The sequence below is a fragment of the Ostrea edulis genome, chromosome 6 (assembly GCF_947568905.1).
Source record: "Ostrea edulis chromosome 6, xbOstEdul1.1, whole genome shotgun sequence".
Lineage (NCBI taxonomy): Eukaryota > Metazoa > Mollusca > Bivalvia > Ostreida > Ostreidae > Ostrea > Ostrea edulis.
This window is the reverse complement of record NC_079169.1, coordinates 36,355,282-36,377,115: the sequence shown is the minus strand read 5'-3', so window position 1 is coordinate 36,377,115 and position 21,834 is coordinate 36,355,282. Positions and strand designations below refer to the sequence as shown.

General features: G+C 35.3%; 2 protein-coding genes across 5 annotated transcripts; one reads left to right on the top strand and one right to left on the bottom strand.

The window, feature by feature from the left end:
• The first annotated feature begins 4,140 nt into the window (after positions 1-4,140).
• Positions 4,141-5,465, top strand: LOC125683534 (uncharacterized). The gene is made up of 2 exons (XM_056139516.1): positions 4,141-4,423; positions 5,079-5,465. Exons 1-2 carry the CDS (start codon positions 4,373-4,375, stop codon positions 5,355-5,357), a joined length of 330 nt encoding a protein of 109 aa, XP_055995491.1. The 5' UTR covers positions 4,141-4,372; the 3' UTR covers positions 5,358-5,465.
• Positions 5,466-5,559: 94 nt separating this feature from the next.
• LOC125683532 (uncharacterized) lies at positions 5,560-13,431 on the bottom strand. 4 transcript variants are annotated; one of them, XM_048924793.2, is made up of 3 exons: positions 13,274-13,431; positions 7,948-8,088; positions 5,560-7,197 (listed from the first exon to the last, which is right to left on the bottom strand). In XM_048924793.2, exons 2-3 carry the CDS (start codon positions 8,075-8,077, stop codon positions 5,666-5,668), a joined length of 1,662 nt encoding a protein of 553 aa, XP_048780750.2. In that variant the 5' UTR covers positions 8,078-8,088; positions 13,274-13,431; the 3' UTR covers positions 5,560-5,665. The 4 variants fall into 4 exon arrangements, with proteins under 4 accessions (XP_048780750.2, XP_048780749.2, XP_048780746.2 ...); XM_048924792.2 differs by having other exon boundaries at positions 13,264-13,409; XM_048924789.2 differs by lacking the exon at positions 13,274-13,431 and adding an exon at positions 9,631-9,841.
• Between the last annotated feature and the right edge of the window lie 8,403 nt (positions 13,432-21,834).

Genomic DNA, 21,834 nt, shown 5'->3' with positions numbered 1-21,834 from the left:
CTCCGTATAATTCCCGTTATAGAACACCCTGTCTGTGTGTCTCAGTCAACGATCTCTTTACTTCAATATATTTCATATTTATTTAGCTGATTTAGGAAGATCGAAACTCTTTTGGTATCGCATTTGCTATAATATTACATATATTACATGATTTGGAACAAATGTTGACGATCATGAAAATCTACTATTCCAGTTCTATAGTGCATTTCAAGGTGGAAATGATGATGTAGGTGACAGGACTTGCTCAATAAAGTGATTCAGAACGGTAACTTTACTCCAACAAACACAGATCAAATGTTAAGAAATATGTTTTGGAATGGATTAGCAGAAAATCTAAAAGATATCACTGGACATATTTTCAAAACATGCACCAACTTTGATGAAATGAGACGGGCAGTTAGGAAAGTCGAATAAGATAAACTTTAAAAAGGAAACATCAAGAAAACTTAAAATCCACCAGAAAGTTGCAAGTGCAAGTAATGTGGAAATGTACGAATTAAAGGAAATGATTTAGAAAATAAATACAAAAATGAATCAAATGAAAGAAGACATAATTAATGTCAGAAAGAAGTATCATGAATGCCAAGGTCAATGACACAAAGGACAGCAGGATGAACATTATAAGAACAAAAGAAAAGGTCATGCACAAGAAAATGACAATGGTGAGGAAGCCATATATTACAGATGCGGTCAGGTAGGACATGTGAAGTACGGATGCAGAGTGAGATTAGACCACAAGAAAGATTTAAACTCATCTCGGCCAGTATCAAGTCGTGGACGCTAGGTCGACGAGAAAGAAAGCGTCAATTAGCATGCAGTGATCATAGGAGATCCAACAAAGGTTAAGATTAAAGTGAATGGGATACTTACTACTGCCTTATTAGATACCGGGTCTACCGAATCAAGCATTTGCAAATCATTTTACACGAGTATCTTAGACTATCACTAACGTCACAACCAAGGCAGTCAAGGTTTCATCTTGATTTAATTAATGACGAGTTACAAACAGTCACAGTGGAGGACATGCCTGAACCAGTGAACCTACAACAATAATTCGGGATATTGCAGAAAGAAACATTCAAATATCCAAAGAAAATCTAAATGAACAGGAGTACATTAAAGGAAAGGAGAAGATCGCAAGAAACAAAAATATTTTTTGTATGGAGATACAGACATTGGTTTTGTAACTGCAGTTAAGCATTGGATAGAATTGACAGCGGATACACCATTTAAACAAAGACACAGATGTATATCCCTAGGAATGTTCAAGGAGGTTAGAGACCACCTTCAGCAATTGTTGGAAACTAGAGTAATACGAGAGTCAAAGTCACAATTTTCAAGTAATGTGATTTTAGTAAACAAGAAAATGGTGAACTGAAGATGTGCGTGGATTATAGACAGTTTAACAGTAAGGGCATGAAGGATTCTTATGCACTTTCACACAAAGTGGAAATACTGTGGAGTCATGATTGTTCGTGGGGGGTTGATGTTCGTTGATTTTATGGGTCACTCTTACCCATGAATTTATGTGTCATGGAACTTTTTTTTTAAACCAAGTAGAGTTATCTCTCCTAGTGACATCGTATCGCTTACCCACGAAATTACGTCCCCACGAACCAGCCACATTTTGCTTACCCACGAACAGTGGCCCCATGAATTAAATCGATTCCACAATATCAGACATCCTATTCGGAAATTCCTACCTCACGGTTCTTGATGCTAAAGCAGGTTATCATCACATTGAAATTGCTGAGTATCACAAACAAGAGGCCCATGGGCCACATCGCACACCTGAGTCACTTTAACACATGGAAAATGAATTTCCCATTGTTATTCCACCCTACGTCTACCAGTAGACCGTTCAACGCCTTAGTGGCTAGTGTAGCCCTCGCAGCTAACTTGTTCTGTTCCATTTTAGATTTCTGTTCTGGTGATAATGGGATGGATGGTGTATTGGGACTGATTTCTACATTCTCTTTCATGGATGAGTCATCGTCTCCTTTCTTATCCATTTTAAAATTCTTTAATACAGTTTCCCCTATTATGGACCCACCCCGACCCCTGGGAGCCATGATTTGAACAAAATTGAATCTGCGCTATGTCATAAAGGTTCCATGTAAATTTCAACTTTTCTGGCACAGTGGTTTTTGAGAAGAAGATTTTTAAAGATTAATTATCTTCCATTAACACATATGAAAAACGGTTTCCCCTATTGTGGACATACCTGACCCCTGGAGATCATGATTTGAACAAACTTGAAACTGCACTATGTCATATAGGTTCCATGTATATTTCAACTTTTTTGGCACAGTAGTTCTTGAGAAGAAGATTTTTTTAAAATTCATCATATATTTACACATATGAAATACGGTTTCCTTTATTGTGGCAAAACCTGACACCCCGGGGGCCATGATTTCAACAAACTTGAATTTGAACTATGTCATAAAGCTTCAAACTTGAATCTGAACTATGTCAGGAAACTTCGATGTAAATTTGAACTCTTGTGGCTCAATGGTTCTTGAGAAGAAGATTTTTCCTATATAAATACATATAAAATGTGGTTTCCCCTAGTGTGGCCCCATCCGACCCCCAGGGGCCATGATATGAACAAACTTGAATCTGCATTATGTCAGAAAGCTTCCATGTAAATTTGAACTCTTCTGGCTCAATGGTTCTTGAGAAGAAGATTTTAAAAGATTTTTCCTATATAAACACATATGAAATATAGTTTCCCCTATTGTGGCCCCACCCGATCCCTGGGGGCTATGTTATGAACAACTTGAATTTGCATTATGTCAGAAAGCTTCCATGTAAATTTGAACTCTTCTGGCTCAATGGTTCTTGAGAAGAAGATTTTTTAAAGATTTTTCCTATATACACACATATACAATATTATTTCAATTAATGTGGCCCCACCCGACCCTGGGGGGGCTATGATATGAACAAATCTGAATCTGCACTATGTCATAAAGCTTTCATGTAAATTTGAACTCTTCTGGCTTAATGGTTCTTGAGAAGAAGATTTTTAAAGATTTTTCCTATATACACACATATAAAATATGGTTTCCCCTAGTGTGGCCCCACCCGACCCCCGGGGGCCATGATATGAACAAACTTGAATCTACATTATGTCAGGAAGCTTCCATGTAAATTTGAACTCTTCTGGCTCAATGGTTCTTGAGAAGAAGATTTTAAAAGATTTTTCCTATATAAATACATATAAAATATGGTTTCCCCTATTGTGGTGCCATCCGACCCCTGGGGGCCATGATATGAACAAACTTGAATCTGCATTATGTCAGCAAACTTCCACGTAAATTTCAACTATACTGGTACAGTGGTTCATCAGAAGAAGATTTTTAAATGACCCCATCCTATTTTTACTCTTTTGAGATTATCTCCCCTTTGAAGAGAACCTGGCCCCTAATTTGAACAATTTTGAATTCCCTTTAACTAAGGATGATTTGCATTAAGTTGGAATGAAATTGGTTTACTGGTTCTGGAGAAGAAGATTTTTAAAAAATTTCAGTGTATTTTTACTGATTTGCTATTATCTCCCCTTGGATAAGGGGGTTGGCCCTCATTTGAACAATTTTGAATCCCCTTCACCCAAGGATGATTTGTGACAACATTGGTTAAAATTGGCCCAGTGGTTTTGGAGAAGAAGTTGAAAATGTAAGTGTTTAACAGACAGACAGATAGACGGACAGACAGACAGACGACGGACAAAAAGCTATTAGAAAAGCTCACTTGAGCTTTCAGCTCAGGTGAGCTAAAAAGGAGAACTTTCATTGTCGCTCCCTTCGATTTTTATGAATATAACCGCTTGTCATTTGTGAAAGGTGAAGATAACGAATAGTGATCAATCTCCTAACTCATACAAGCAATACAAAATGGAGAGTTGGACAAACACGGACCCCTGGATATACCAGAGGTGGGATCAGGTGTCTAGGAGGAGACGTGTTTAGACCCAGTGGTTCTTGGGAAGATCTATAAATGACCCCATCCTATTTTTTGCTTTTCTTGATTATCTCCCCCTTGGAATGAGAGGTATCCCTTCATATGAATAATCGTGAATCCCTTTTCACTCAAGTATACCATGTGTTAAGTCTGGTTGAAATTTGTCCAATTTATTGGTGTGTCTTTCCTTTGTAAAGCTTAAAGGCATACACGCTGATACCAAATTATTTTTTTTCGTGTGAATTTAAACCAATCTAAATTTACATACATCTTTATATAGATAAAATACAAATCTTCACCAAAATTTGCTAATTAAATCCTAGAGATTAAATGAAAAAAACAGAAATGAAACTATTACAAATAGGCAGCTGTTCTCGTGAATATTCAGGAAGCCGGAGTTCCTTTGACCGCTATGCGCATGTGCGCGGGAAAACTAACACAACGATTGAAGATGGAAGAAGAGGTAAGAATTGTGTGCAGTGTTGTTTTCAGTAAGAATAATGTATAAAATGACCAATTCAATTGACAGATAAGCTATTTTCCATTTGTATGTTCTTTATTGGTACGAGAATTGAGACACTCCCCAAGCAAAATATGTTTTAGATGGAAATAAACGTTCGTATAAATGTTGTTACCGGGTATGGGGCCATGGAAGGGGGAATTGTAAATTAGAGACCGATTATAGCTATGCGATATTTTTATGAAATGTAAATATCTTATATGCTTTTGTGTGTATTTTATTATATTTTTGAATGATTTATTACTTGGAGAAATAAAAAAAAAGTTTATTAAAGCACGATCAAGTGTTAATTCCCTCTCCGTATGTAAATTTTTGTATATATGTGTGTGTGTGTGTGTGTGTTTGTAAACTCTTATAGTCTATAGCTGCTTAAAGGTAGTAACAATTTTTTTCTTGCTTCAGTTTTTTTTTTTTTTTTTTTTACATCATTACAACAAATACCAAAGTTATGTAGCCAATGCCTGCACATAATATAGAGATGTTGATTCATGACTGGCATATTTAGAGTTACATGTATGATACTATCTATCATTTATAAATATCATCCCAAGTTTACAATGTATAGAAAACAAATTATTTTGTACTTGTGATATTGTAGATAAGTTCAAGTGCAACTCCAAGTCCTGAGAGACGGCTACGGCCAAGACAACAGAGGAGAGTGGAAATGAGCGACACAAGCTCAACTTCTAGTCCTGTTAGGCGTGGAGCAGTAAGGGGGAGAGGAAGAGGACGACCAGCAGGCAGAAGAGGAGCAAGGGGTGGACGTGGAGGAGGAAGAGGCCAAAGAGGCGGACATATAGGAGACGTAGCAGCAGCTGCACTACAGGACAGGCAGAGAAATCTCCGAGTATGTAAATACTTTATCAAGCACATGTAAATTGATTTACATATCATTGAGCTGTTCTGAATTCAAATGTGCTACTTTTGCATAATTTCATTTTGATTTTTTTGTAAAAATAAAGTATGTACTTGCAGGCGTGTATAGAAGAAATGAGCGATACCAGCAGAAAAGAACTGCTGATGCCATATCAATTCTTCAATACCTTTATATTTCAAATGTTTTCGATTTTCAACAAAAGTCTCAATAATTTCACTTTATTTCATCTTTGATATATTTTAGGTGTTTTCTTGATTGCTGACAAAATGCATTGTAACAATATATTAAATCTATTATCAAGCTTGACTTCATGTCAAATACTGAGCTGAGTACAGTCCTCCTGACTCAGTACCTAGCCACAATTGACTGTTTTTATCGACAGCGGTCGAAGTAATGGATCCAATACCGGCATCTATTTTATGCATAAACTCCAGACTTGGGTCAATTATCAAGACTTCTGTGTTTGATGCCAGGATAACATTTCCATGATTGTCGACTGAAGCACTCGGTGAATATACACTTTCAATACATACTCCGTTAATTTTCTCTGATGAAATTATTTTACCCTTCAAGGGAATCATCGTAGAATCATCGGTGCGAAGAGCAATTATTTGACCATTCAGTGAAATGATATTATTTATGTCATCACAGCCTTTTTCTGTATTGTATATTTCCTCAACTTCTCCACTCATACTAAGTTTAATAATGAAATAACTCCTGGGAGAGCCACCATATTCAGCTTTGCTAGAATATGCAACCACAAATATTGCTTCATTTCCACAGAGAATTCCACACAGGTTTGTAGCATATGACGAGAGATCAGCGAGTACCCGACTGTTTCCATCTCGAGATATCATTGTTATGACAGGTTTTGAACCTCCAGCATATCCTTGTGTTTCCAGGAGGTCTCCTGAGGGAGTGCAACAGTTAAACACTGAACTGTGATCTAAGTGAATACTTTGGAGAATTTTGCCTGAAGTGTTTAGCAGCTGAAGGCATTCTCTCAAATGATTTACCCATATCAAATTGTCGTTCGATACACTGATTCCATGTATCTTTGACATTCCACTTGCTTCAGGATAATACCTGGTATCAATTTTCTTGACAAACAACGTGGAAAAATATTTTGGAGGTGACCTTTCTCTTCCTAGCAATAAAGGATCATTTATTTTTGTCACCAATTTGCGTGCAGCTTTCGTTGATTTTCGTTTGATCGTGTTTGGTTTGGAAATTCTACAATGTTTAGGTTCAGTGCTTTGTTCAATATTTATATGCAGTTGTTTCTCATTGGTTTGATTAGTGTTCCTTACAACTCGAACTCTACTTAGTTTTCGTGGTTTTTGTTTTTGGATAAACATGCTGGATACCATTTCTTTTTCTGGCGCTTTTGAAGTTAACGTTGGTTTTGGAGTCCCTTGTAATATTCTCTTCTTTCCAGATTTAGGGGTTCCACACAGGCTCCTTTGTTTTCTATCTTTATCTCTTTTAGGGAGTTTTATTCTTAATGATTGTTCTCCTTTGACTTGGGTCTTCTTCCGCAGTAGTGGTGTATTCGAATCTGAGGTCTTTCTCTTGCTGTTCTCACCTTTCTTCATAGATAATTGAGTCAAACGTTTTGTTCCCATTGGTTGGATTTTCGGTGCGATATCTTTTCCAAAGGGCTGCTTGAGAAGTGTTTTCTTATTTTGACTGTGAAATCGCGGCTGTTTGCCTTTGGATTTATCCATTTTGGTATGCTGCATTTTATGTTCCCTTGTTGACATTGCGTGTTGTGTGCTCGTTCTTTGGTCATCATTTTTTAAGCATCTCCTCTTTGTGTTCTCATTTACCAGGCTCTTGTCTGAAAATAGATATCAAAAATCCATGACTCACCATGAAGCGATCTATGATTTAGTAGTCTCTATCATACCACATACTACCCCGGTAGTTGATTGCTTTTTAATAATGAAACTTTAACATGATTCAAGGACAAATATTCTATAATCATATATTTACATATATTGATAATTATATATATGAAGAAAGATCTGTTGGCCATGTCTTTTGAATCCGTTTGTAATAGTGATGTTGCATGTGCTCGCTGAATTCCCTCCCCTGGTGTGATTTCATGGGGAAAACACAGAGAAGCATACTATTTTGTTCCGTATGATATCGGACAGTTTTGAACGTTGTATGTTTTTAGGCATACCAGTCACAAAATCATCATTGGAACACCTTCAAAATTATACAGAACAAAGAACAATAGCCTATTAGTATCACGAAAACAATGCTTTACTAGTAATTATCTCCTCTTCACAAGATAAGAGATTGACCATGTGAGAAAACATCTCAAAATTTCAAGATATTAGTTTACTTGAAATAATTACGGGAAAATATTTTAGAATTACAAGAAAAGACCTTAAAATGACAAGAACGATTCTGATGATTTCGAGAGAAGTTCTTTATTTAACATGTATTTTATAGCCTAATACATGTATTATTCCAGTTCAAAGGAGCATAAAAACAAGAAAACGAACTCGAAATTTTGATATATTTTATTGGAATGGTAAGATATTGCATAAAATTGAATCACATAAATTGTTTTATTCACCTTGATCATTTTGCTCAGTCTCGTGTTTCCTTTTCCGTAAATTATACGACTTCCGGATTGGTTCATTCTGCACCAAAGAAGTGTTGTTTTTATGTGTAGCTCTACTGGTTCGTCTTCCCTGCCTCTTCATCTCTGTATTGACTGTAAGATACATTTACTTTATGTCATGTATTGATCTATTATTGATACTTAAAGCGGACATTGATACTGGGAGAAACGGCGGGTCAGCGTTCCTCGTGTGCCATCCTTAGTGGGTTAACAATTGAACATTTTTAACTTCTTGATAACCACCATTCCAAATGTTTTCAAATTATTTATGAAACATTTGTGGAACAAGGGTGATATCTAAATCGTAAAACTCGGGACTCTTAGTTACACTCCTGCCTTAACGGCGAAACAAACAATAACCAATTTTCAAAAATCGTCTCTGGAACCATGCATCTGTTAGAAAAACTAAACGCACATAGTCATGAAGAGCAGGAAACCCTATTCAGTATTTATGATCCTCGGAGTAGACATTTTAACTCTAGGGCTGGGGGCCAAACTCCTATTTATTGATATACAATATATATATATATATATATTTAAGACCAAAACATATGGCGACAGAAGGTTTGACAAAGCAACCGCCACACTCTGGAATAACCTTCCAAGTTACATCCGCAACGAAAATTCTTTCGAACTTTTCAAGAAAAATTTAAAAACTTACTTCTTCAGACTTGCTTATCATGATTTTATGTAAGCCATTTCTAGTGACAGTATTAATATTCTTTTTTATGAAACCTTTTTGTATGTATTTTCTGTGTTTAATTACGATTTTGTGTAAGCCAGTGCTAGAATTCATATACTTTTAATGAAACGAATTTTTTTTTTTTACACTGTTTTAGATATGTTCAATTTTTAATTGTAGTTTATTGTTGTTTTAATGTAAAGCGCTTAAAGTAATTTTTTAAATTATATAATGCGCTATATAAATACTAAATAATATATATATATATATATATATATATATATATATATATATATAGCATGTATACAATATAGTGTTTGTATTTAAATAACATCCTTTTAATCATATTGATACTAAATTGAATATACATAAACATTTAGAAAGAGCAGATAACCCTTTACTAAATTGTGAATTTCATTACCCCAAGGTAGAGGTTTTGGCATCAGGGTAGGGCCAAAATAATCAGTGATTAAAAGTAATTACCCTTCCAATTCTTTTGAGATTTGGCATTGAGCATCTTCGGGACAAGTTGTTCGAATGTAAATTGTAAATTTTAGGACTTCTGCACCCTTAAGGCATTGGGGTGGAGCAAAAACTGCCATCATTTGGCCTATTTGATTAAAAAAAATGTTTATATCTGAAACTTATGAACTAGCATATGACCGAGTGTTATCGTCCACATAATTGTATAAGTCACGATACAAAATAAAAGATATCATTCAAAATGATGTTAAAAATTATCGGCCAAAGGATGGACCCCTAGCTGGGGTACATCTTTGTACCGCTGAGGTATTCAGCTACGCGATGATTTTTTAAAAATGAACAGACAAATATTGATGATATTTATATTTTCATCCATGTTTTAAAAACAAGTCAGCCATTTTGACGATGTAGAGTCAGATATACACATCTATAAATAGCCATGACAGATGTATTTAGATAGCTATACAAACCGTGAATATCTTTTAAAAATCACACATTGATGATCAGTGTAGAAACACTTCGAACATCAGCATGCATACACCAAGTCAGCCAGTAGCACAACACTTTGCAAGCTATCAAGATTGAACAGCAGTAGCATTAGCGTCACAGTACTTGTGTAAACACGATACCCGTCAAGGGAGGTGGTCCTCCGGTAACGGGACGTTTCGCTCCTAAAGACGTTTTGCCTTCAGACGATTTGTTCCTTTGCCAGTGCGAAACTCCCCCTTTCATTTTCCTATTATTAACAAAAATTGTATATGAAAGTAATATCTCGGTGTAACGGCGGGTGACGTGCTAGTTGTTAATCGCGCATATATATGTACCAAATTACATCATTCTAACTATTCCTTTTGATTGTAATTAATTCAGATTAATTTACAATTATTGCATGGTAAATTAAGTACTAAAAACCATAAGATGGGCGAAAACCTTTTGAAGAGTTTATTATATGAACTTTTCTTTTAAAATATTGTGATGATATATTCCTGTTGGTTTAAAACAGAAAAGTTATAAAGATAGACTAATTCTGATTAAGTCGCAAGTTTAGTGTAGTCCTAACCTAGATTTAATTTCTCAGGAAAAATATGTAATTTGTTTTGTGCTGCGTTGGCCTCAACTGTCAAACCACTGACATATCAATTTTTAATCTTTCATTAAAATTTATTTTAACTTAATCGATGTTCTGAGGTTACATCTTTTACGTCATTTTGACGTTACCAAAATTGACACCAATAGCGTGCGCGACGTGCCAGGCACTTTCCAATATCAGTACGATGTGGTGTTCAATGCGATGTGCCAGGCACTTTCCAATATCAGTACGATGTTACTGTATGTTAATTTTCTATCATATGGGTATGAGTTTTCCTGTAGAAAAAACTTTGTCATTTCTGTCTTAAAAATCTGGGTACGGGTTCTCCTGGAGAAAAAACTTTGTCATTTGATCAAATGGATATCTAATAGTATGTAAATATCTCTAAAATGACACCATAACGGTCAGTAATTGCACCATGTAAATATTTATAGAATGTATATAGAACTCTCCAATTTCATTAGTTTTTACTATTGTCCATATTTGAATTGATCATCCAAAAATACAGAAGTACATCTTGTCTATTAATATCAGCATATAACCAACATCCTTCTGGAATGTGTCACACATAGAGCTGAAAAATATAAAACTCGTATTTTGAACCCTACCATAGGTGTTGTTGTTTATAACTTTTTAACCCACATCATCACATATTTTTGAAAAAATGATAATTAATTATCTTATGATTGATTTATTGTATCTTGTTTAACGTCCCTCTTGAGACCTTTTCACTCATGTGGAGACGTAACCGATACCGGTAAAGGGCTTCAAATTTAGGTCTATGCTCGACGTTTATGAGGATTCTTTAGCGTGCCACACCCACTGTGACACGAGATATCCGTTTTTAAGGTCATCTCCGATGATCCGTGACATTCACACCTAATGCCGAGCGATTGGCAATGGAACTATCATGACTTTGGGTCTTTCGCGGCCGGGATTCGAACCCCGACCTTCCATAGATCACCACGGAGGTTGTCAACAAGTTAAGCATCTTGTGTTTGATCATTTTTAAACTAAGAAGTCATTTTTTAACCAACAGAGACCGTAACACTCCAATCCTAGATAGGTGAGAACTTTTAGCAATTTATTTCTAATCTAAATACTGATATCTATATTAAATTAGCTGCAAATTTAAACATAAAAGTTAAAATAGCATGCTAATCATAGGCCAGATAATAACCTTGAAAGCATTAAGAATAAATAGTAATATATGTAATTGAAAGCTATAAATAAAAATAATTAAATAAAAATCAAGCACCAAGAAGAAATTAATAATAAAGAATCTGAGCAAACTACAATGTCATTTGTAACTAACAACATACACTGCATTTGCAGGAATCTCCTTCCTAACTGTTGATTTGTGATTTGAATGGATTAAAAGAAGTTTGTTTAAAAGAAGCAGGAAGGGAGTTCCATGACTTGACTGCACTAAAACGAAAACAATTCAGGCCATAACTAGTTGTTCTTACCTGTGGTATTTCTGTTAATTTTTTTTTTATATCTGAAAGAGTAAGAGTTTGAAGATAAACCGGTCTTTCTTTATTAATGATTTGAAACTAAACTAAGGACATAGTCCTCAATCTCCGTAACTTCAGGCTTGGCATCTTTGACTGCAATAATAAGGATTCGTATATACTGACATTATATTTACGTAAAGCACGCTCCTGTATCTTTTCAATTTTCTTTGTCTCTGTTTCACCACAAAAATGCCAGGCCATTAGGCAGTAATTAAAATTAGACATAATAAAAGTGTGGCACACTGTAAGTCTTCCTAGTCTACCTAAATGAGTTCCGATTCTCTTAAGGGCATTTAGTTGACGTGATACTTTCTTACAAATATTGGATATATGTTTGTTCTTAAATTGAAGTTGATAATCTATTGTAACACCCAGTAATTTCACACAATCTCTGTACCATTAATTCTAAAAGTCAATTTGCAGAGTTAGTTTTCTTTCAAATACAGTTAGCCTAATATGATTGATTGATTGTATCTTGTTTGACGTCTCTCTCGATAATTTTTCACTCATATGGAGACGTCACCAAGACCGATGAAGAGCTTCAAATTTAGGCCTATGCTCGGTGCTTACGGCCATTGAGCAGTGAGGGTTCTTTAGCGTGCCACACCTACTGTAATTCGGGACATCCGTTTTTAAGGTAATCTCCGAGGACCCATGACATTCATACCTGATGCCGAGCGTTTGGCGATGGAATTGTCACTACCTGTTTTAACGACTTAGGTCTGTCGCGGCAAGGATTCGAACCCCGGCCTTCCGCATGCAGGGCGAACGCTCTAGCCACCGCGTTGCCTTCATGAAAGGTGAAGATAACAAACAGTGATCAATCTCACAACTCCTGTAAGCAATACAAAATAGAGAGTTGGACAAACACAAACCCCTGGACACAGAAGAGGTGGGTTCAGGTGCCTAGGAGGAATAAGCATCCCCTGTCGACCGATCACACCCACCGTTAGTCATATATCTGAAAACGATTGTATTATAAACGCTATTTAATTCCAATTTGTTTTAACATAAGAGACTAGCACGTGACAGAGAGTTATCGTCCGATACAAAATAACAAATATCATTCAAAAAGATGTTAAAAATTATCGGTCCAAGGACGGACCCCTTGAGTACACCTTGGTACAAACCTAAAAATCCACTGCACAGATAATTCACCTTAACAAATTGTTTTCTATTACTGAGATAAGCTCTTTATAAGATTTACAGTATTGTCAGCTAATCCATATGCCTTAAGTTTCAATAAAAATAGATCATGAGGAATACAGTCAAACGCCTTTGACAAATCCATCAATATTGCTAACCTACTGAGCTACTCCGCTACTGGTGCTAGGCGATGATTTTTGAAATGAATATAGAAATATTGATGATACTTATATTTTCATCCATGTTTTAAAAGCGAGTCATTTTCTTGATGTAAAGAACCCTCCTTAATTTCATACGACAAATACATAATCTATAAATAGCCATGACCGATGTATTTAGATACACTGTACCTATACAAACCGTGAATCACTTGTAAAACTCGCACATTTATCCACAGAGTCTGATAATCAGTGTTGAAACACTTCCAACATCAGCATGCGTACACCAAGTCAGCCAGTAGTACAAAACTTTACACGCTATCAATATTGAATAGCAGTAACGTTAGTTTAGCAGTACTTGTATAAACACGATACGGGTAAACGAAGGGTGTCTTCCGGTAGCAGGACGTTTTGATCCTAAAGACGTTTGCCCTTAGATGACTCAATCCTTTGCTTTAATTTTTATTTCATATTTAATTTCGATGTTAACTATTTAGTTTTATTTTAAAGTCCGCATTACCTATTTCATATATATGTGACAATTCGGAAATTCCTACTCCGCCTTTGGGTATTCTAAATGTTATAGTTTCCCCGTTAGATGGCGTTTTTTGTAAGTAGAATATAACCGGGAGATTTCGGGCGATAAGCAGTTGATGCAGTGACGGCACAGAGAGACGTGGAATTAGAAAGGTAATTTTATTTTATACATTGCAATTGTTTTTAACATTATACAAAGCCTTAGACGTGACTACACAAGTCTTTCCTGGCTTTGTATGAATTTAGATAATTGTAATACCGCACTGAAAGAGCCGGAGCCAGAAAGAGCCGGAGCTAGAAAGAGCCGAGCTGTAAGAGCCGGAGCCACGAAGAGCCAGAATCGGAAAGAGTGACGAGAGCCGAGCTGTAAGAGCCGGAGCCACGAAGAGCCAGAGTCGGAAAGAGTGACGAGAGCCGAGCTGTAAGAGCCGGAGCCACGAAGAGCCAGAGTCGGAAAGAGAGACGAGAGCCGAGCTGTATGAGCCGAGCTCAGAGATATAGAACCAGCTTCATCAGAAATCCGGTACATACTTAATTCAAGACAAATAGTCAAGTTTTTCTTGTACCAATCATTATATGTATACATGTATATTGAAATAAAATATTAGTACCTCAGAAAGTTAACTGAGGGTGCCCATCCGCTTCTTACTGTTTATATATATATATATTCCTGGGGTTGCACGCTACATATATATTAAAAGAAATAAGATAAACAATACACAAAGTTAAATTTTTAACCCAAGCGCTTTTGTTTTAATATCTTATACCGGAAACTGTGATTTAAAAAAAAGACAATTTGGATATATATATATATATATATATATATATATATATATATAATGGTACCGTATAAGTTTTACATATATATATAGTTTGCCCCAACGAAGATTTTTTTCTGCTGCAGTGCTGACACCAACTTCTTCGGGATGTGTTGGACGAACGAATGGGTGATTAAGATTGACTTGGACGACAGCAACGGCAAGATTTACCCTTTTGAGGATTGTGAGAACGGCAAAGTACATTGTTAAATCGGAATTTGGCGTGATCATCGCACTTTGGAGTCATATATATATATATATATATATATATATATATATATATATATATACATATATATATATATACATATATACATATATATATATCATATATATATATGTAAACCCTCAATTAGCTTCATTAATGAATGAATAAGATTTGAATACTGTCTTTATAACAATTACCCATTTGTCTTGGATCAGACGGAACACTAGATTAATGGACGTAGATTTTATCCTTTGTTATATGATAATTTTTAACAGTGACGAATTCAGAAAATTTTCGAAGGGGGATTACGACTCCAGTTTGTACCTTTTTCGCACAAAAAGGGGTGTGTGATTGAGAACCCCTGCATGTGGGGTTGATAAAACTATAGGGCCTCTCGAAAATTATAATTGACCCGCTAAATAAGTAAAACAAAATTCTGCAAGTTTGTATACAGTTTAAATCCTGTGAGTCAATGTACGGCAAATATATGAAAACAACATTGTTTGAGTGCATTTGAAATATTGAAATGTGCATAAAAATGATAATTCCTCTAAAACATGTATCTATTTCATCTAAACCTGAAACAAGCTCACACTCGAAAGTATATGATAGGCGGGTATTTCTAAAATAAGGAACGGACAACGGATCGGAATTCAAGAATTAGAATGATAAAGATATCACCAAAACTTCGGGAAAGTATGCTGTAATTTAAATAAGATTAAATTTTGTGGAATTTGTTAACTAATGGTAAAACAATTTTATCTTAAAATTCTGCATCATAAATCGATTAAGCTAAGATGAATAATTGTTTAAGCGTTTTACAAGAATCTTACAAGTAATTTTGGCATTGACAGAAGTGTTAGCGTGCAAAATAATAAAAATAGATAAAAACTTGTTGAAATGACAAAATTTAAATATCAACAGTTTTAAAAAAAACTGCTAATTCATAAATGTGTATAGATTAATTGTGGATATTAGGAAAACCAATGTATAATAGAAATGCAGTAGAGGAAATTCCAGCATAGGAGTTATTGCCCTTGACAACATTTTTTTAATCATAAATATTTGATTATCTATGGAAAATATAAACTTTTTCAGTATTATTAGTTTACCAGATATTTTATTATATCCAGTGAATAACATTCCTTAGAAAGATATACTTCTATCACCTGTGCTCCTTTGTTAGCTGACCTGTTTTTATATTCATATGAAGCAGAATTTATTCAAAAACTTCTACGTGAGAAGAAAAAAATCTCTCGCTGTGACCTTCAATTCGACTTTTAGATATATTGATGACGTTTTGTCTATTAACAATGATAGCTTTCATTCATATGTCGATTTGATATATCCCTGTGAGCTCGAAATAAAGGACACCACGGAGTCGTCCACTTCTGCTTCATACTTAGATATTTTATTGAAAGTAGACATTAACGGCAAACTGACAACTCAACTGTATGACAAACGGGATGATTTCAGCTTCTCCATCGTCAACTTCCCACATTTATGTAGCAATATTCCATTATCACCTACATATGGTGTTTATATATCTCAACTGATTCGATATGCAAGAGCTTGTTCTGGGTATAGTCAGTTTTTAAATCGAGGTAAGCTACTGACAAACAAGTTGATGGTACAGGGATTTCAACAGTCTCGATTGAAGTCAGCATTTCGCAAATTCTATGGTCGTTATAACGATCTAGTTCGTCAATACAACCTCGCATTGGGTAAAATGCTGTCTGACGTGTTTCATACCGTTTGTTAAGCCGTTCTTGGAACACTGATTTTGACTGCGGATAACTCCGTTTACCTGATCAGGATTTAAGAAATGAAACTTCTAATTCTTTTTTTGATGCATGTATCAAACGAAACATTGGACGGAAAACTTCATCAATGCGCGTAGCGCATTGATGAAAAAGTTTTCCGTCCAATGTTTCGTTTGATACATGCATCAAACAAAGAATTATAAGTTTTATTTCTTATCATTTAATTATGTTTTTAAGATAGAAAAACAAATAGTTTCTTCCATCAAAAGCTTGAATTAACGTTTTTGAAATGGCGCGTAGGAATACATATATATAAGAATGAAAACAACAACAAAACTCAAGGCTGTGCGTTTAGGTTAGGAACCGTTACTGTGCAGATTTAAATTATGGATACGCCAAATTAAAGGTGCAATGGTTAAAAGCTGAATTAGATATAAAGGAAAATAACAAGTGGTGACTGGATTTATGCTGTATTGTGTTGGAGGAGACGTTGAACACTGCTTGTGTCGTTGGAACGGTGGAATGCAACTCGGCTCCATTTCAATATCAAGGAAAAAGTTCAACACCTCTTCATCTAAAACGCACTCGTTGACTGAGCCCCATATAACGCAGTTCAATTTCATTAATATTTACCAGATCAGAAGTCGCCACTTGCTCCGTCATGTTATCGATCTCGTAAAGCAGACGATTCATACCGGGAACTCGTGTAATATGTCTACTTCTACCAGTAAGTGGTCTACGTCATCAAGTTGACTATTCTGTCACGTCACCGCTTATGTATGTTCTTTCTTTAAATTAATTTGTATGTTATTCATATCTTTAGTTTTGCTTATTTTTGATAGCAATGAAAAACAAAAATCAAACGAATGCATGTCGTTATATAAATGCTTGTGTAGAAAATCCCGTTCTATAAATAGCCCTAAAATTAGAACGGGGAAGACGCATTCCAGAGAAAAGTAGTCCCGCGTGCTTAGTGCAGATGAACTCCGAACGAAATTTTGACAGAGAAATCAAACGAATTCTTCAACCAATCAGAATCGTTGATAAGTCATCACTTTAAAATTATTAAATGATATGGGGCTCACGGCGGGTGTGACCGGTCAACAGGGAATGCTTACTCCTCCTAGGCACCTGATCCCACCTCTGGTGTGTCCAGGGGTCCGTGTTTGCCCAACTATCTATTTTGTATTGCTTGTAGGAGTTATGAGATTGATCAATGTTCGTTATCTTCACCTTGCATCATGTGCAAAGTTAAATTTATTAAGATTTTTGCAAAAACCTATGACATCACATGAGGATCGATCAACCTTAAAGCGGACTTGCGGATACCGAGAGAAACTGCGGGTCAGCGTCCGTCGTGTGCCATCCGTCGTGTGTTAACAATAGTGTTGAAAAATGTCGTAATCGATAATCGGTCATAATCGGAAGAACTGTATCGATCAATGATGGATATAATCGGTATTTACATGTAGTTAATAAATGTTTATTATTTTTGGGGTTATTTCTAATTATGTTTATGGATATATGCAGCATACACACTAGCTGGTGTCACTGAATTCCCACTTTTCAATGTGGAGTCAAGTCTCACTGACTCTCTCCCGCACATGTCTCGATATAAAAGCGGGATTAACAGTCAGATGAATATCGGATTAGATATTAATTAGTGTACAGGCGACAATCGATTATGAAAAATAGAATCGGTAATCGAAATCGAAGAGCCAAAAACGATCGACAATCGATTGTCGGCGACAATCGTTTCATCACAAGTTAACAATTGAACAATTTTAACTTCTTGATAACCACCATTCCAAATGTTTTCAAATTATTTATGAAACATTTTTTAGACAAGGGTGATATCTAATTTGTAAAAAACAGGACTCTTACACCCCTGTACTTTTTTAAAGAAGCACTTGGATAAAGACGTAGATAAACTGCGAGAAAATGGTTCTATCGAAGCTACGCACTGTTACATATAGACCTACGGTATATGCTTTCCGTTCTGCTCTTAAATTCAATACACACTCGCACCAACTGACCTTCACCTTGTAACAACATACATAGGCAGAACTTGTGCTCGCAGTTTCCACCGACTGGTAGTTTAAAAAGAAATTAAAGATAAAAGATAATTCAACGTTGAATTATAAATAATAAGATATGATATTTCCCAAGTTTGAATTGAATTATAATGCTTTCATATTTTTTTAAGGAACGCTTACGTAATAACAGTACACCACGCTCCCACTTCCTAAGTAACAACGTGTAGATTAAAAAAAAGAATGATCAATAAGATTGCTTGAATAAATTAATTTAAAAGTATTGTGATTTTCACTATAAACTTGATCATTTTTTCTTTCTTTTCGAAATGCACCCGTCACAGTAGGCCTAGTTGTCAAATGACACACAATCGTATCATAATTTAGGCCTATCTAACTTATTCAAAAATAAATTTAATATTAATTGCACTGTTTATTTTAGAAAAGCAACAACGCTAATTACAGTTGTTTAAAGAAATGGTATTAGTACCAAATAGTGTTTAGACAGCGATCCCATGTAAAAATTATTTACTCGCAAATGCATATAATTTCATCCTCGCTTTCCTCGCTACATTTGGGTCGCTATTTGTATGCACTGGTGGCTAAAATATATAAGACTCGGGAAATTTGTCAACATTGAAATAAATGTTATCCATGGTATATAAATTAGACCCCTAAAGCCCGAGTTTTTAAAAATGATCGACGAAGGTCGCATATGACGTCACTGTACCACGTGACTACCTATATAATTAACTAGGCTTTTTGAAATCGGCACTTAGATTTAAGTCCGTAGTGTGACTAACTATCGCAATACTTCAGCGAACGAACTATTACAATTAATTTCTATAAGCATAAGGAAGACAAAATGCATATAATTCTGTATACTTTGAAAACATGAGATGTGTCCTTTAACGGCGACAGTGGCCAATTTTTAAAAAATCGTTTCTGGAATCATCCATCTGTTAGAAAAACTAAATGCACATAGTCATGTAGAGCAGGAAAGCCTGTTTAGTATTTATCACCCTCGGAGTAGACTAAATGCACATAGTCATGTAGAGCAGGAAAGCCTATTTAGTATTTATCACCCTCGGAGTAGACTAAATGCACATAGTCATGTAGAGCAGGAAAGCCTATTTAGTATTTATCACCCTCGGAGTAGACTAAATGCACATAGTCATGTAGAGCAGGAAAGCCTGTTTAGTATTTATCACCCTCGGAGTAGACTTTTCAACTCTAGGGTTGGACCAAACTTGAATTATATATAGTGTTTATATTTAAATAACATCCTTTTAATCATATTGATACTAAATTGAATATACATAAACATTTAGAAAGAGCAGATAACCCTTTACTAAATTGCGAATTTCATGACCCCAAGGTAGAGGTTTTGGTATCAGGGTGGGGCCAAAATGATCAGTGATTAAAAGTGTGCATTAACAATTGAATATAGCTAACTTCTTCTTGATAATTATCCAATTCTTTAGAGATTTGGCATTAAGCACCTTTGGGACTAGTTGTTCGAATGTAAATTGTAAATTTTTGCACCCCTAGGGCATTGGGGATGGAGCAAAAACTGCCCTCATTTGGCTTATTTTCAAAAATAAATTCCCTATAACCGTTACCTCTGTATGAAAATCAAAATGTATCTAGTCATATAGAACAGGAAAGTTTCAATAAACTTGTAAATTTCGTGATCTCCGAGGCAGAGGTTCTGAATCTAGGAGAGGTCAAATCTGGCACATGCATGTAGCGTTATGTATACAACATTTAATTAACAACTTCTTTAATGCTATCAATTCTTAATTAAAATTTAATAGATTAGAAGGAGGAGGTATAGTCCTTTTAAATTACTAAAATTATAAATTTCATGACCCCAGTGGTAGAGGCTTTGGTACCATGATGGGGCCTAAATGTTCATAGCGATTAAATATCTTTAGAATTTGAGAGACGTCTTAAATTTTGCTGATACTATATGAAAATGCATATAAGGAGAGACTAATCAATCTATGTTATATATCCCCAAATCTGACGTTGACCAAGAACTTTCATTTTCTCAAAAATTAAAGGAAAGCAAAATCTTCCAACATGCACATCTTCAATACCGATACCAACTGCAACAATCTTTAAATATTTACCTCTATGATCATGCAGTTTCAATTTCATAATACTACATGTAAGTATTAGTCCCTAGAATAGATTGGATCCTTTGAAAAAATTACACAGTTGATCCTCCCCTCCTGTCAGAACTTTGTTAGATACTCTACTTAGTTATCAGCCTAATCTAGGCATGTGTGTTCACAGGTACAACACACTAGAAAGGTAGGAATATCAGTAGATTGGGATATTCAATCAGCTGATTTAGGGGGATCAAACCCGTTTGGTATCGCATTTGTATGCTACACCAGAGAAAAAAATGGAGGATATGTACAACACTATTGTAAAATTGAAATAGATATTATAATAATATAAGAGACTTAAATATCATAATGTTACAAGAGACGTGTATTACAGATACTAAAACTACATACATTACATGCAAACATAACTAATCTAAGACACAAATTTTTACAACACAAACTAAAGGAGATATGTAAGGATAAGAGTTCATGACAACAAAATATAATCAGAAAACAGAAGGACTAAGAAATGCGAAGGCAGAGTCAAGTAAATATTAATCTAGATGCAAATTTAAACATAAAACTAAAGTTGCATAGATGTATAGAGGAACTAAAATTAGCATGCTAATCAAAGGCCAGATAATGACCTTGAAAGCATTAAGAATGAATAGTACAAGATGTACTGTGAGCAATGCTCACTAAGAATACCCCCCCGCTTACCCCAATCTCCCAAAGGGTGTTGTTAATAGGTATAAATTACCTCTTTCCTGAGTGTCAAAATATGGTATGCCTTTGTAGAAGAAAATGGAAGATATAGTCCAAACACAAATCCATGGCATAAACCTATAATTTTGACATTGAGATCAAAGGTCAAGGTCATAAAGAGGTCATGAATGTACATGACACATAGTCCCATGGTGATACACCCATGTCTTACGGTATGACTATGTCAAAACCCTATAATCAATTTTGACCTTGGGGTCAAAGTTCAAGGTCATATAGAGGTCATGAAGGTACTCGACACATCGTCTCATGGTGATACACTCATGTGTCAAATATGGTATGCCTATGTCAAAGAACAAAGAAGTTATGTCCCGGACACGAACCCATTGTAAAAAACCTTTAATTTTGACCTTAAGGTAAAGGGTCAAGGTCATATAGAGGTCATGAAGGTACTTGACACATCGTCTCGTGGTGATCTACCTGTGTTCCAAATATGGTATGCCTACGTCAAAGAACAAAGAAGTTATGGCCCGGACACGAATCTGCACAGACAGACAGACAGAC